We start from the raw sequence: 16,450 nt of genomic DNA, 5'->3' as shown, positions 1-16,450 counted from the left end.
GAGCGAGAGAGAAACCCATACTTTATTTTCCTTTTTTTGATTCTTAAACAAATATTGACCGAGCCCTGATTCGGTACCAGGAACTCACTGGGAATACAATAATGAATGAGAAACACACAAGTCTCTGTGAGTAGGGGTGATGCAGATCCAGACTGACAATGCTATAACCATGGGATGCATGTTATTATTGTAGGGGGCATTCAGGTGCTGAGGTGATCCAAGAAGGCTTAATGGGATGTCATCCTTCTAACTGAAAACTGAAGGATAAATAGTTCTTCAAGCTGAGGGCAATGGATGAGTGTTTTAGGCAGAGACAAAACAAACCACATTCATAGTCTCAGAAGCACCTGAAAGTTAGAAGAGAAGAACGGAGAGAAGGTCAGGCCCACTGATTAGGGAAGGAGTAAGAGATGTGCTGGAGAGTAAGTAGCAACTCGATCGTGAAGAGCCCATAGCCATGTGAGCACACAGGTGACCGAGTGATATCTAAAGGGCAGTAGGGAGTCCCTGAAGGTTCTAAGAAGTAAAACAGGACAGGTGGGTTTGCAGTGGGATTGCAACCTTGAGGCACTTTAAAAACATTGTGTTCACACAGCTTGCTCTTTTTCAGACCCCTTTCTGAGGTTTACAGTTACATTGCCGAGTTGCCTTATTCCCTGCTTACACGCCTGACATTGAGGAAGCCCTCACTGTTGGTGAGGCATTGAGGAGGTGTTCACTCTGCTAGGTCCCCAGGTCTGACTATGCATTGAACCATGCTTCTGACTCACAGTGACTCATGGCATCACTTTGAGGAAAGCAGGGGGTGAGAGAATGGGAAGTCATCATATCCTTTGTACAATAAGTGTCCTATACATCCTGTTTGCCTGTGCAACTTTCACAAATAGATTTCTATTCCCTATAATTTTAGTCAAATTCAAACACCACATAGTCCACTCAAGCCCCATATTGTTCTTCAAAATGTCTCTTGCAGTCATCTCCTTTCCAGTTGCACTGATAACACCCTCATCTGGGCCCTGTTTGCTTTACAACAGTCTCAAAATCCAGTGTGTCCATAAAATAAAATTAATGAGTAGATAAATGATTTGGAAATGGATAATGGTGATGGTTAGTGAACATGATAAATATAATTAATGTCCCTGCATTATACATGTGAATAATGCTAAAATGGCAAATGATTTGTTACAGATATATTTACAACAATTTTTTTTTTAAGTAGTTAAATGCTTAATTCTTTCCCTTTATAAATTTTCCAAGTAATGAGATGTATTCGATAAATATCCCAACTGGGCACAAATACATTTTTCTGGGTTCTTCCAAAAAAGAAAATACAATGCTTCCTTCCTGTGATGCACCTGCAGGCTGCCATGTGATCAGCTCTTCAACTGTTTTTGTTTTTTCAAGTTATGAAGCCGTTCTCACTATCCTTTTTTAAAAAAAATTACTATTTATTTTTAGTGGCAATATATACAATCAAGCATACATCCAATCCCAATTTATACATGTAGTTCAATGACATTGGTTACATACTTCATTCACATAGTGCCACCATTCTTACTAACTCTCTAACTCTATCCATATTGTCTCAGCACCATTAATTCAGACTCTGTCCCTTAAAGTTCTCATCTGTGGTTTAGATGAACTAATGTCAGCTTGAATACATATCAATATTTCTTTATAAGAGCTCAGTGCTTAAGGCAAACGATCTATTGTTTAACAATAGCTTCATGGGTTGCAGTGAGCCCTGGTGGTGCAATGGTTAAAGAAGTTGGCTGCTAACCAAAAGGTTGGCAGTCTAAACCCACCAGCTACTCTGTAAGAGAAAGGCAGCTGCTTCCGTAAGAATTTCATCTTTGCAAGCTGTGTGGAGCAGTTCTGCTCCATCCTGCAGGATCACTAGGAGTCGAAGTCAACTTGATGGCAACAAGTTTGGTTTTTGGCTCCATGGGTTGCAGCCTTGTTGCTACAGGACTCTTAGGTACAAAGGCATTTGGTTGCTTCTGCTTCCCCAAGGCAGAAAATTCAGGCTTCTCAGTCTGCCTTGCCGGATTCTGCACTCTCACCCCACACTCCACCCAGTTCTCAAAGTCTGCCTTAGGCCCCTATTCACATATTCCTTCACCTGGAGTCCTGTTTGCATCCACATTGCCTAGTAGTTCAACTTTTCAAGAATATTCTCCCCATCTCAGTCTGTCAGTACCTAAGTAGGTAAACAATTACCATAAAGTATATGGGTCTTTGCACCTGCTGTTGCTGCTGGCTTTTGCTTTCATGTATGATGCCCTTGATGTCATCCTACAACTTGTCTGGTCTTTAATCATTAGTGTTCAGTGAGTCAATTCTATGCTTGATATGATCTCTAATTTCAAGTAAGATATACTCAAGATCATACTTTCGATTTTGTGGACTTGCTTTAATTTACTTCAGCTTCAACTTAAATTTGTATATGAACACTTGATGGCCTGGCCATCATTTTTTTTTTTTTTCCAGATTTCATACAGTTTTATTCTTCCACTAACAAAATCATACAAAGACAAAGAATCTATAAAAGGAAAACATGGTATCAACCCCGACTGGCTGAGGTTACTGGTTACCAAAGGGTTTACAATGTAGAAAGAATCCACAGTGTTTGCACACACAAAGAACTGCAAAGCAGTGCAGGCAAGGCCATGCATGGCCATGAAGGGCTTGGTGATAGCCTAACTGTGCCCAGGGTAGCTAATCAATCTTACCTGAAAAGAATTCATGACATGAGGAAGCCCTGTCACAGGGGTTGCTTTCCTAAAAGCTCGTGCTAATGCCACACACGGTGGGGTTTGTGTCTTAGGCATTCTCCTCTTGGAACCCAACCCAGCTGGCCTCCCCTCATTATTGCCTTTCTCCCTTATTATATTTTGCCTTCACTCAATATGTGTCTGCCTTCTAGTTAGTGATTTTCCTCCCTTCCCCTCCCACCCCTGGTAACCTTTAAAGAATGTTTCTTTCCGTGAATAAACCTTTTCTTGACTTTCTTACAGTAGTGGTCTCATAAATTTTTTTTGTGATTGACCATTTCACTCAGCATAATGTCCTCCAGGTTCACCCATGTTATGACGTGTTTCACAGATTCATTGTCACTCGTTAATGTTGCATAATATTCCACTGTGTGTACCATAGTTTATTTATCCTTTCATGCATTGATGGACTCTTAGGCTGTTTCTACCTTTTTGCTATTGTGAATAATGCTGCTGTGGACATGGATGTGCATATATCTGTTCATGGGTGTCATGGATCTCTTTTCTCTAAGATATATACCTAATAGTAGGATTGCTGTATCATATGGTATTTCTATTTCCAACTTCTTAAGGAAGCACCATACTATTTTCCACACTGGTCCCACCAGCAATGTATAAGGGATCCAGTCTCTCCCTTACCAGCATTTGTTGTTTTCTGTTTCTTTGAACTTTGCTGTTAATGCTGTGGTAAGATGTTACCTCATTGTTGCCTTGATTTGCATCTCTCTAAGGTGCAATGATGAGGCGTATTTCTTCATGTATTTATTGGCCACCTGGATGTCTCCTTTGGTGAAGTGCTTGTTCATGTCCTCTGCCTGTTTTTAATTGGATTATTTGTCTCTCTGTTGTTGAGGTGCTGAAGTTTCCTATAAATTTTAGAGATTAGTCCCTTATCCAATATGTCACTGCCAATTTTTTTTCCCCTAGACTGTAGGTTGTCTTTTTACTCTTTTGGTGAAGTCCCAGTTATCCAGTTATCCCTTTTATATGTTTATAAACATATAAAAGTTTAAATTTTAGGAAGTCCCAGTTATCCAGTTTGTCTTCTGCTATTTGTACATTTTTAAATTTTGTTTGATAGTGTAGTCATGCCATGTATTAGGGTCACTAAGTTTGCCCTTATTTTTTCTTTGATGATCTTTATGGTTTTAGGTTTTACCTTTAGGTTTTTGATCTGTCTTGAGTTAATATATTGTGTGAGGCTTGGATCCTATTTCATTTTACTGCAAATGGATATCCAGTTTTGCCAGCACCATTTGTTAAAGAGACTATCTCTTTCTCCATTTAATGGGTTTCTGCCCTTTGTCAAAAATCAGCTGTACATAGGTAGATGAATTTACTTCTGGGTTCTCAGTTATGTTCTATTGGCCTATGTGTCTGTCATTGTACCAGTTCAACATGAGAAAAAACTATTCACTATGTGAAACAGGCTGTTTTGACCACTAAGGCTGTGTAGTAGGTTTTGAGATCAGGGAATGTGAGGCCTCCTACTTTTTCCTTTTTCTTTAGTAATACTTTGCTTATTTGGGATCTCTTGCTTTTCCATATAAAATTGGTGATTGGTTTTCCCATCTCTTTAAGGAATGATGATGGGATCTGGATTGTGGTTGCATTATATCTGTAGATTGCCATGGTAGTTAAGGCTGTGTGTCAATTTGTCGGGGCCGTGGTTTTCAGTGGCTTGGCAGCTGGATATAATTATTCCCCCTGATGAGATTGTAATCACCTTCATGGTGGAATCTGCTCTGAGAAACAAATTAGTTGTCTTCAGGCTGTTTGTTAAGGCCACCCACTTGTGGTATTTCTGTTACAGCAGCACTAGAGAATCGAGACAATCACTTTGTGTAGTATTAACATTTTCACAACGTTAAGTCTTCCTATCCATGAACATGTACATTTTTCCATTTATGTAGGTCTCTTTTGGGCTCTCGTATTAGTGTTTTGTAGTTTTCTTTGTATAGGTCTTTTGTATCTCTGGTTAGATTTGTTCCTACGTACTTCATCTTTGGATGACCATTGTGATTTTTCTTCCCCTGATTTCCTTTTCAGAGCTCTGTTTGTTAGTGTGGAGGGATCCAACTGATTTTTGTATATTGATCTTATACTCTGCCAATTTGCTGAATCTTTCTCTAAGTTCCAGTAGTTTTCTTGTTGAGTCTCTGGGATTTTCTGTGTATCAAATCATATCACCTGCAGATAAAGATAGTTTTACTTCTTCTTTACCAATTTGGATACCTTTTTTTTTTTTTTTTTGCCTTTCTTGCCTATTTCTCTGGCTAGGACTTCCAATGTGATACTGAATAGAAGTGGTGATAAAGGACATCTTTCTCTGGTTCCCATTCACAAGGAGAATGCTTCAGTCTCTCTCCATGGAGAATAATGTTGGCCATTGGTTTTGTATATATATGCCCTTAGTTATGCTGAGGAATTTCTCTTCTGGTCCTATTTTGCTGGGTGTTCTTATCAAGTACAGGTATTAGATTTTGTCAAATGCCTTTTTTGCATCTCATGATATGATCCTGTGATGCTTTTTGTTTTGTTTATGAGGTAGATTACTCTTGTTTTTTCTCATGTTGAACCATCCTTACATACTTGGTATAAATCATACTTGGTCATGGTGTATTATATTTTTAAATATGTTGTTGGATTCTTCTGTTGGTTAGGATTTTGTTGAGAATTTCTGTGCCAATGTTCATGATGGATATTGATTTATAATTTTCTTTTTTAGTGGTGTCTTTGCCTGATTTTGGTATCAGAGTTCTGTTTGTTTCATAGAATGGATTTGCAAGCATTCCATTGTTTTTTATGTTCTGGAATAATTTGAGTATAATTGGTATCAGCTCTTCTCTGAATGTTTGGTAGAATTCGCCAGGGAAGCTTGCTGGCCCTGGCCTTGTTCTGACTAAATGATACTGAGCTTCTCCATCATCTCTTTCCATAGATGTATAAGTTTCCCCTGCTATCCAAAAGTAGAACGTTCCTATGTAACCTTTCATAAGCCTAAATGGCATAAAGCAAAGAAGCAATTACCATTAATTTACATATGAAAAGTTTTTGAGCATTCCTACCAAATTATACCAAATAACATACAAAATCTAAAATAACAGTAACATAGAGTGTTCACGGGCACAATTCAAAGCTATGATGGCTTGATGGTGTGGCACTGAGTGTAGTTCCCTGGGAAGGAGCTGGGTGATGCCACTCTCACTCAAGGTGAGTGCTGCAAAACAATGAAGTGCCTTCTTTCATGAAAAACGAAAATCCTCTGTTTAGCAACAACAGGTACTTATGTAGGTCTTTAATAAATGTAAAGTGACATAAAGCAAACTTTCTTTGAAAAGTGGGAGATACCTGTAGTCAGTGTAATTCCTGTGTACTCCATCTGGCAAAGTCCACCTGTATGTTCTCTCCTTTCGCTACTTACCTAGTGAATTTCCACACATCTTACAGCCCTCTGCTCAGACCTCACAGAACCTCTCCTCGCAGCATTGAGCACCCTTGTGTTGTTACATTTGTTTGTGTGATGATTTGACCAATGTGTATCTACCTCTCACTGGAGTACTAATATCAGATCATATCTGATATCTCCCCTGACCATTCTTTTATCCCCAGTACCTACTATAGTGCCTCACATAGAAAGTGCTCAGTAAATATTGAACTAAAAAGCAACTATTTTATCTCTCAGCACCTAGCACAGACTTGAATGCAAATCCAAAGTTTTAAAGGGCACAAACAGAGTAGTGGCACATGTTACCACAACTACACAGTATCTTCCAGTATCATTCCAAGACTTCAGCTAAAAAAAGGATTTAGTATTTATTGTCGTGGGGTAGGTAAGTCTAGTAGTCAAAAGTGGATGTTGTCTGTGCCATACCTATTTTTTTCAGTCGTTTTTTAAAAATAAATATCTCAAATGTTATTTAATTTCAGTATTCAATATCTTATCTCTTTAGTTATATCAAAATTGAGCTCCTTTGCATCTGTAGCCAGGATCTTAGCAGGTGTAATTCAAACATAGTGTTCAAACCTGTTCATCTTGAGATGGAGCTGGGTGGTGCACCCACTTAAGACTCGTGGCTGCTAACCAAAAGGTTGGGATTTGAGTCCACCCAGAGGCATCTTGGAAGAATAGTCCGGTGATCCACTTCCGACAAATCTGCCATCGGAAGCCCTACGGAGCACGGTTCTCCTCCAACACACATGGGGTCACCAAGAGTTGGGGTCAACTCAATGCCAACTATTTTTGGTTCATTCTGAGTTAGTCTAGAAATCAACCGGCAGGTACTAAATCCAAAATAGATGAGGGAACATGGGCCGCTCATAGCTTTAGGGTAAGAAATGGGAAGAAAAAGATACTGCATGACAACTGGAAAACTGAGAAAAACAAGAAATATGAAAAAGAAATTTGAATTGACCACATCTATTCTGATTAGACTACACTGGGTGTCTAAGAAAATTCTAAAAATTCAGAATGTAGATCAAATGCGTTCAGACAGTTATCTGAGAGGTTAGGGCCTTAAAGAGGAAGAATAGGCTTATTTATTTCCTCATGGAGAACCCACCAAAAAAAAAAAAAAAAAAGAGCCTAATTTTTTCCAGAGACTCCAGGCCAAAGCTACTCTGGGGGAGAAATACAAGGAGGAAGCAAGAAGTTAGATGTTAAAACTAGATTCTTAAAGTCTTGTCTATTTGTGGGAAAATTCACTTCAAAAGTCTGCAAGTCAAAGGAAGTCTTGTACTTCAAATGGTGGACTGAGTGTATAGTAACCTGGACTTCTCCAGTGGAGAGGTGGGGACTACTCTGTCCCTTGGGTGGTGGTAAGAACAGTGACAAATCTTTTGCCCTTTCCATTTATGGTTCCTTGGGCATTTTAACCATGCTTTGACCCCATAGTTTGCAGGCCAAAGAGCACCAGCAGGCCCAGCAGTGTCAGCAGTAATCCTGGGGCAGGGACCACTGCCGCCTTCTCACTGCGCCCTGTCATCTTCTCTCACCAGGAATCAGAAGGCGTTTCCTGCCACTACTGGTCGCTGTTTGATGGTCACGCGGGATCAGGGGCCGCCGTGGTTGCATCTCGACTGCTGCAGTACCACATCACACAGCAGCTGCAGGACATCGTGGAGATTCTCAAGAACTCTGCGGTCCTTCCCCCGACCTGCCTGGGGGAGGAGCCGGAGAACACACCCGCCAACAGCCGGACTCTGACGCGGGCCGCGTCCCTCCGTGGTGGGGTGGGAGCCCCGGGCTCCCCTAGCACGCCACCCACTCGCTTCTTTACGGAGAAAAAGATTCCACACGAGTGCCTAGTTATCGGGGCCCTTGAAAGTGCATTCAAGGAAATGGTAGGTATCTTTGAAGAGTGCAGGGCAGGAGGGGTGCTCACTCAAGCCAAATCCCTAACTTTTTGTAAGGCTCCCTGAATATGCATGGTTTCCGGCCCGTTTGTTTCAATGCACGTTCCACTCGGACTTGTTGCTTTTATAACATGGTTTCCATTTTCAGTAGAAGTCAGCAACAAAATGGAGTTCCTTGAATTGACTGTTGGCAAAAATTAAAAAGATGAAAGAGAAAATGCCTGAGGTGTAGTAGGCTTATTAAATGCATACGTTCTGGCTTCTCTTTTAACATAGTGGTATTGATGCCAGCCGGTAGAATTCCACTTAGTTGAGATGTGAACGTGTTTGCCATCTGTTTGATACGTGTGTCTGAATTCCAGATGTTTGGGGAAACTTAGCGTTTTAGTAAAGTGCTCAAAAGTACCTTCCATTCAGTTCTGATCTGAGAACAGTTAGTTTACCAGGATAGGAAGTGTGATTCCTTCACATTGCTAAAAAGTAGTAGCTGCCAGAGAACTGGGGGCTGTTACCCAAGAATCACAGTTTTCTTTAAGAACATATATGGGCTTGCACATTTACATGGGTCTATGCCCCTCCCTGTCGGCCTCCCCCTGAATCCATAGGAGGGAGAGCGGGCCCCAAGGCCTCAGTGCCCCCTGCTTCTGCTCTGCCCGTGAGGACGCACACACAAGGTCTGCCTCTGGCTCTATTCTGTCCCACCTCCTTCGCTTCCTGAGCTTGCTTTCTACAGAGGCAAATCTTTGGTTCCGAAGATAGTCTTTCCTGAGCAGCATCCTGTACACAGATAGAGAGTATGAGATAGTTAAAGGCATTGTAAGGACCTGAGTGAGGTGTGTGGATGGTGGTATCAATAAAACCGGGAAGTGAAAAAGTGATGACAAGTAGAATGATGGAAGAGCAGCTTCTCCCCAGAATGACGTGGGCAGCCACACACACTCCAGGATCACTCAGTATCTTGGTATGTGCTAACCAGAGGAACAGTGCAAATAATATTAAATAGCCTTGTCTGATTTGTTTGTAAGGAAAATGGCTTATGTATTCACTCCTCAGATTTACACCTCTCATCACTTTCATTCATCCCTTCTTTGGGCTCAACTTTTCTTTCCTTAAGGAGTGCAGGTGGTACAGTGTGTAAGGCTTGACTGCTAACCAGAAGGTTGGCAGTTCAAACCCACCAGCTGCTTTGCAGGAGGAAGATGAGGCAATCTACTTCCATAAAGATTTACAGCCTTGGAAACCCAGTGTTGGGGTCACTATGAGTCGGAACCAACTTGATGGCAGTCGGTGGGTTTCTTTCCTTATCTCACAGATAGTATTTCTCCTCTGACTGCAGATGTTTTAAAATGTACTCCTATCTCAGGAGTGTCCAGTAGCCTTCAGCCTTGCAATCTGGATAAAAATGACAGAATACTGAAAATATTATTTAGGAAGAACAGGAAGGAAGGTTGATTCCTGGTCAGGCTTAGTGTAAAACTCACTCTCCAACAATCATAGGAGCTCTGACGTGAATAAAGTGTTTTTAGACCCTAATGGTCAGAATGATACATATTTAATAGAAACAAATATTAAACTGTGGGCTCTCCCCCAATGAGAGAAAACACTGACTTCCGTGGTAGAATTGGAAAACTGGGTTTTTTACTTCATTCAGTGATCGCTGCTGCTGCTGCTGCTGCTGCTGCTGCCAGGTACCTTTTCTCTGGCAGTGCTGTATTCTCGTTTTCAGCCACTAGAGGGCAGTATCACATTGAGTCAGACACCCACAACACTTGAAGGTTTCCTGCCCATTAACGGCTCATGTTTACTAGCAACAGTTGTATTTAAAAGGAGAGGCTCATTCAGAAAAATACTTAGCAAAAAGCCTCCTTCTTTTCTTCTAAAAATTTTGCTGCCACTTCCTTATATGAAATTTTTCTTGGAAACTTAGTTGCCCAGAAAAAGATTGCTTGTTTGATTTCTGTGTCTTAATTGGTTCAGCCAGTAAATATTGGTTGAATACCAACTATATGTCTAGCCCAAGTGGGAAAAGAACATTGAGCAAATTGGGCAAGTTCCCTGTTCTCAGGGAGCTCACGGAAAAGACTAAGGAAGTAAAAGAAAAATGGAAAAAGTTTTGAAAGTGGAAATACAGGGTGAATAGAGAGTCTGGTGAAGAGATGAAAGGAAAGTTCCCTGAGGAAGTGATATTAAGGGTGAGTAACAGTGAAGGACAAACCATGAGAAGCAGGTAGTGTTCCAGGCAGAGGAAACAGCCTACATGGAGGTTCACTTCAGAGAGAGAATCCAGATGTGCCAAAGGCAACAAAATGAAGTCCACTGTAGTTAGAAGATAGATTTCAAGGGCAGGAATGGTGTAAGGTGGACTGGGGCCTGGAACCCACTGGTGGAGGACCTGGCATACCATATTGTGAGCTTTTAGCTCTAAGCCATACCTCTTCTCCATATTGTTCCTCCCCTATGTATCCCACTTCCTGGCTTCCTCTTCACACCTAAGTTTTTCCCAGTTGGTGTCTGTAGTTCTCAGAATACCAAAAGCCTACATTAACTTGCACCATGTGGTTGTCTTTTTTTAGTGAGAATACCTATCAGATTATAGTTCTCATGGTGCTAGGTAGAGTGACCATACCTCCTGCTTTGCCCAGACCTGAGCCAGCTGATGCCTGCCTAAATAAGGCATTTGACTGCTAACCAGAAGGCTGGCAGCCACTCCTCAGAAGGAAGACTGGGCAATCTACTTCTGTAGAGATACCACCTTGGAAACCCAAAGGGGGTTGCTATGAGTCAGAATAGACTCGATGTTAGTGAGTTTGGGTTTTTTTGGTTTTTTTTTCTGTTATCACTCTCAAAATCCCTGTTTGGATGATAGCACTTATATTTACCCGAGTCACAGAGAGATGCTTTGTTAGAGACTGCAGAAAAAGTCCACCCCACTGACCAACTTAACCACTAAGTTAGGTGAGCTATGTAACTCGCAATACAGAAATTATACAGCACACTCTGATTTTAATGGCCTAGAAAGTCATTGCCAAGTATAAAATACTTTTTTCTTTCCTCTTCCTTACATTAGATTTTTGAAAGTCATTGTCTCAAGGTAACCTTTCCATTTTGTAAAAAAAAAAAAATACCTACCACACAGATGATTCCTTATCTTGTTTGCCTGATCTGGTGGTTCTTCCCCAGTGCTTCCAGAGAAGGACAGGTTTGCAATTTTTAGGCCGTCCCTAAACTTTCTCGCAATTGTCTGCTACCTTCTATTCCTGTGTCTGGGTGTTCTTTAGGTATTACAGATTTTATGCCATTTTGATCCTCTGTGATCAAAAAACAAGTATCTCAGCTTTATGACTCTGTTGGTTTCTCTTCCACTTTTAATCCCTAAAAGAGAAGTTCCCAAGCCAGAATTTAGTCCTCCAATTTACCTTGCTGATGACATCTGTGCAGCTACCCTTTCTGACGTTCAGAATGTAACTTAAAATTCTTAATCAAATACCTTAAGTTCCTTTGAGAGCAGTGCTTTTCCTTCCATATTTGGTCTTGCATTGCCTGGCACAGCATGTGGTGTGTGGTGAAGGTGACCTCTGACCACTGGCCTCTGCTGCTTACTGTGCAGTCTGTTAGAGACAGAAGTACCCAAGGGTGTCCTTATTTTATCTCACCTCAAATCTCCCTTCCTAGTGAGAAGGCTGTGTAGCTAAGTCCTCCTGTGTCCACTGTAGAAAATGAGCCATGTTTCCCGAAGGACCAGAATCAGAAACTTTCCGACTTGGGTCAACTCCCTTTTCCCAGTGGCACTTTGCAACAATGGTTCTTGCTTTTTCCAGGATGACAGACGTGTATAAAATAAATGCCTTCCGAGTCCTGATTTCAGTGTCTTCTACTCTTGCCTTGGCCCTCTGTCCTCCGACAAAGGGGAGTTCAGTAGCCCATATTTCAGATTCACGAAGGAAGTCCATTCCATTGCAGGGTGATTACAGGAGGCCTTGGCTCTCCTAGGAATCAGAACTACATCTGCAGCAATTAGCCTGTTAGCCGGGCATCTATGGGGTTTGAGTGTGGACATAGCCAGGAGAAACTCAGCATTCTGTTTTATATCCTTCTCAGTATGGATTTCCATCCACAGTGAAGAATGTTTTAAGAAGCTTGATTACTATAAAGGGAGGAAAAAACAATATCTTAACTTGTTAAACTACCATAACCACATCCTATTATGTGTAAATGGTTGGAAATGCGCTGCTTGTCTTTGTGGGTAAAAACTGATACATGATGACGACACTGGTGAAAAACACAAGGATGAATGAAGAGTTTATTCACAGTTTATACATCCTAGTGTTTCCAAAATTAGCATATTTATGGTTAGTTGGAGACCTACACGTCTTACTTTGTTTAAATTAGAGTTTTGTTTTCTCTTTGTTTTATTTTCAGTACAGCGGGAAGGTCCTCCACCAAGGAATGGAGCATGCGATTCCACCAACAGCCAGCAGGTGGCAGTAGTGGGTTATTTCCTCCCCCGGTCTTAGCTGGCAGATTGGCTTGTGCTCAGAACAAACTGGGATCAGACCCGGATACTAAGACCATGCAGAATCTTATTATTTGTGACTGACGCTATTAGAAATGTGATCAGAACCATGTTTTAACCAGCTAGGGGGAGCTGCCAAGGCCTATTGCAACCACCCAACGGTCTCTCCCTTAGTCCTCCGATATTGCTTCTCGTTTGCAACCTGAAATTGGTAGGAAACAAAGAATGATCCTGGAGTTGCGTCATCTCTGGGACTTTCAAACGAAATTACAACCATGCCAGGCAATATGTCTTTTGCCTTGCAATTCTTTCCTGCCGAATTAATCTCATTCTACACACTTTTTTTTTTTTTCCCTTCCCAGCTCCCACTCTTCCTTGCAACAAAAAGGAGCAAAATGAAATCCTAAGCCTTAAAAATTTGATGTGCTCTTTGATTTAGAGATAAAGCCAGCTCAAATGTAATTTTTAGCAGACATAAGATAATATAAATTGGTCCCTCTCAATAGAAAGTTGCCTTGACAGGTCTGCTGGTACCTTGTTTGAGCAGCTAAATCAATTATCTTGTTATTGAACCTTATGAGCCTTATGAGTCATATAAGTGATCCTATTAGACTATACTTTTATGTGTGTGCATTTTGCTGGCAAATTATCAGTCTTATGTCTTGGGATTGATATTTATTGACAATTAAAATGGGAACTATTGAAAATCAGTTCTTGCCTAGTATGAGGCAGTGGAGAGCTTTTCCCATGATTTCATTGACATTTGAAGACATACCCAAATTTGAGGTTTTTAAAGTAATAAGTATACATTTTTATTTAATTTATCCTAGAATATAAAGCGCTTAAGATAGTTGCAAAGGTGGAAGAGGTCTTTAGTTCCCAGGTAAATACACCTTTATTGACCTCATTTATCATGTTTGATCTGATAGTAAAAGAGGAGGCCAGATGGTCCTTCAATGGTCTTTTTCATTCTAAGATTTTTGTGAAACATATTTTCAAGAGGAGTAGGTGGTATAGGAAAAATAAATGTGCTATTTTGGCTTCTACAGAGGGTAGGAGGAAAGCAATTATTTTTAGAATATGTTCTACTTGCATCTAGTTTTAGAAGAAATAGAAAAGTGTATTTTAATGAAGTCTATAAAAGTGCATCTTTCAAATCCTTGTCACTGTGATCTCAGTGGGCACATATGTAATTAAAGAGAGTGTGTGTGTGTCTGTGTGCGCACATGCACATGCATGTGTGTCTGTATGTGTATTCCTACACATATATGGCTGGGGTGATGAGGGCAGGCACAGATTAGCAAAGTTTCACGACTAAAAAGTAGTTAGATTTTAATTCACTATTTGTGTAGAAATGCTGCCAAATTTAGCATTCCTTATTGAGGGGGAGCTACAGAGGGAAAATAGTTGGAAAGTAGGAAATGATTAAAGACACAATGTAATCAATTAGGAACAAAAATATATTGACTTACACTTTTAATCTAATAGCAAGGGATTAAATGGATAAGATAAATGAAATGTTTGCCAAAAAATTGTAAGTTTTGCTGCAGCAAGAAGAGGAGCCCTGGTGAAGCAGTTGATAAGGCATTCAGCTGCTAACCAAAAGGTCAGTTGTTCAAACCCACCCACCACCCCATGGGAGAAAGATGAGGCCGTCTGCTCCCTTGAAGATTTGCGGCCTTGAAAACCCTATGGGGCAGTTTACTCTGTCCTGTGGAGTTGCTATGAGCAGAATCAACTCTACGACAGTGGGTTTGGTTTTATCTATGTCTATATAGCAAAACCTTAGTGTTGAAGGCTCTGCCCTGTTTATGTGTTGGTTTGTTTCAAGAGTTAAATATTCTTATAATCGGATAGTTGTTGTAATGTAAGCCATGAGAAAGAAGAGTCCCTACAATGTGGAATAAACATGTTTATCTGAGTCCCAAGGGAGTTCTTTGACATGGACTTCGTGTGCCATGGCGTCCTCTACCCCCCTTGCCAATGATTTGATTAAATCTGTCAACAGCCTTCACATTGTAGTCCATACACAGGATACAAGTGGTTGGATGCTCAGGGAATTTTTAATAAAAATTGCCTTTCATTCATTAAATACTCTAGGTATTTCAACAAATAACAATTCTGGTTATGAAAGGAGAATTTCTATACCCAGAACGGTTCCTCCCAATGTATTAAAAACGGCAGCACCAGTTGAGGAGTTTGTATGTCAATTTGATAAAATACATAGCTACTATAATATCAATTTAATTCGTTTAAATGCAAAAAAAAGTAATAAGTCCCCTCATATGGGAACTCCTTTGTGGTTAGGGTTGTTGGTTCTGTTTTTTATGTGGTTTGAAGGCTTTAAACAAACAAAATTTCCAACATCTTCTTTCTCCTCTCCTTCAGTTCCTTAGGACAGTCCTCATCCCCAACATCCATGTCCCTCCTTCCTTTCACTCTCTTGCCTCACACAGACGTATGTCTATTCATTGTTCTTTCTTCATTGCACACCAACTGAAGTGGGTCCCTGCTTAATTATTATCTCAATACTGAACATCTGCATTGTTAGCTTTTCATTTGTGATTTGTGGAATACATTTCTCATGTGAAGGCAGAGGTAGGGTAGGAGGGAGATAAGTTTAAAACCCCGGCATTTTTTAATTTATATATCCATCTATCCATCTGTTTTGGTTACCTTGTGCTGCTCTAACAGAAGATACCACAAGTGGGTGACTGTAACAAACAGCAGTTTATTCTCTTACCATTTTGGAGGCTAGAAGTCCGAGTTCAAAGTGCCAGGCTCTAGGGATTGGATGAAAACCTCTTGACCTTGGGGTCCAGCTCTGCCTCTAGCTCCCGGCCCACTGGAGCTAGAGGCGTTTCTTCACTCAGACACCTGCTGGCTGCTGAGGCTGACAAATCTAAGGTCGACAAGTAAAACGGCACAGTCCCAGTACTACCAAACCATACCACAGGCCATTGATTCAAATCCATTAAGAGGCCCAAGATCGACAGAGCATGGCAGACTACTGAATGAAGACATGCAGGGTCCAAGCATGCCAAAAGGCTGTAGACCATTCCTAAAGCTTCTTATATACTGGGAACAGACCACATCCCTAAGGCAGCTACTCAGCTGCTCACAGTAGATTCCACCATGGAGTTGTTTACTAGTCTCATCAAGGGAAATAACTACCACTAGCTGCCCAGCCACTCAAAACCAGACTCAGCCAAACTGACACATGACCTTAACTACCACACCAGCGAAGAAACATTTATTAAATGACCAAGGCGCAGGCCCCATGCTAGGTGCTGATGGTCTAGCGGTAAACAAGAGTTCTCTGCTCTCAATCATGGAGCTTCCAGGCTGTGGGAAGAAACTAGATAGCGTACTAACCCCTGTAGACACACTGTCTACTTTAATCCTCGTGACTGTCCTCTAAACAAGCCACTTTATACAGAGTTTAAGTATATTGTAAGAACAAAATATAGTCCTTCGAACGAAGTCCTCACACTTGACCTTGCTGAAGCTTTGATGCTGCTGTCCACGCCCATCTTGAGATGTAGCCTCATGTGGGTCTAAACTACCGTGTCCCACGTGTACAGTCCATACCCCCTCCCATGGCTCCCAGCTGCTCCACCTTCTCCCCCATTATGCAGTTCATTCTCAGGATGTTGGGTTCTCCCAGGTACTGTCTTTGAACTTTTTCTATACTTTTCAACCAGCATATCCCCATCTCAGGTGATGTCCTATTTCCAGTGATCCATTGGTGACTTATTTATCTTTGTAGCACTCTCTCGGTCCTAGAGTAAAGTGGTTGCTGGTAAAT

The 16,450-nt window shown here is 41.0% G+C and overlaps 1 protein-coding gene across 1 annotated transcript in view; it reads left to right on the top strand.

Moving 5' to 3' along the window:
* The window catches only part of PPM1H (protein phosphatase, Mg2+/Mn2+ dependent 1H), a 410,854-nt gene that overhangs the window by 197,219 nt on the left and 197,185 nt on the right, over positions 1 to 16,450 (top strand). Inside the window, exon 3 of the mRNA XM_007942726.1 lies at positions 7,773 to 8,117. Within this exon, the coding sequence (XP_007940917.1) occupies positions 7,773 to 8,117 (345 nt within the window). The remainder of the gene's footprint in view (positions 1 to 7,772; positions 8,118 to 16,450) is intronic.

This window comes from Orycteropus afer, unplaced genomic scaffold (assembly GCF_000298275.1).
Source record: "Orycteropus afer afer isolate SDZICR_OR568_19922 unplaced genomic scaffold, OryAfe1.0 scaffold00097, whole genome shotgun sequence".
Lineage (NCBI taxonomy): Eukaryota > Metazoa > Chordata > Mammalia > Tubulidentata > Orycteropodidae > Orycteropus > Orycteropus afer.
This window is presented reverse-complemented; position numbering and strand designations above follow the sequence as displayed.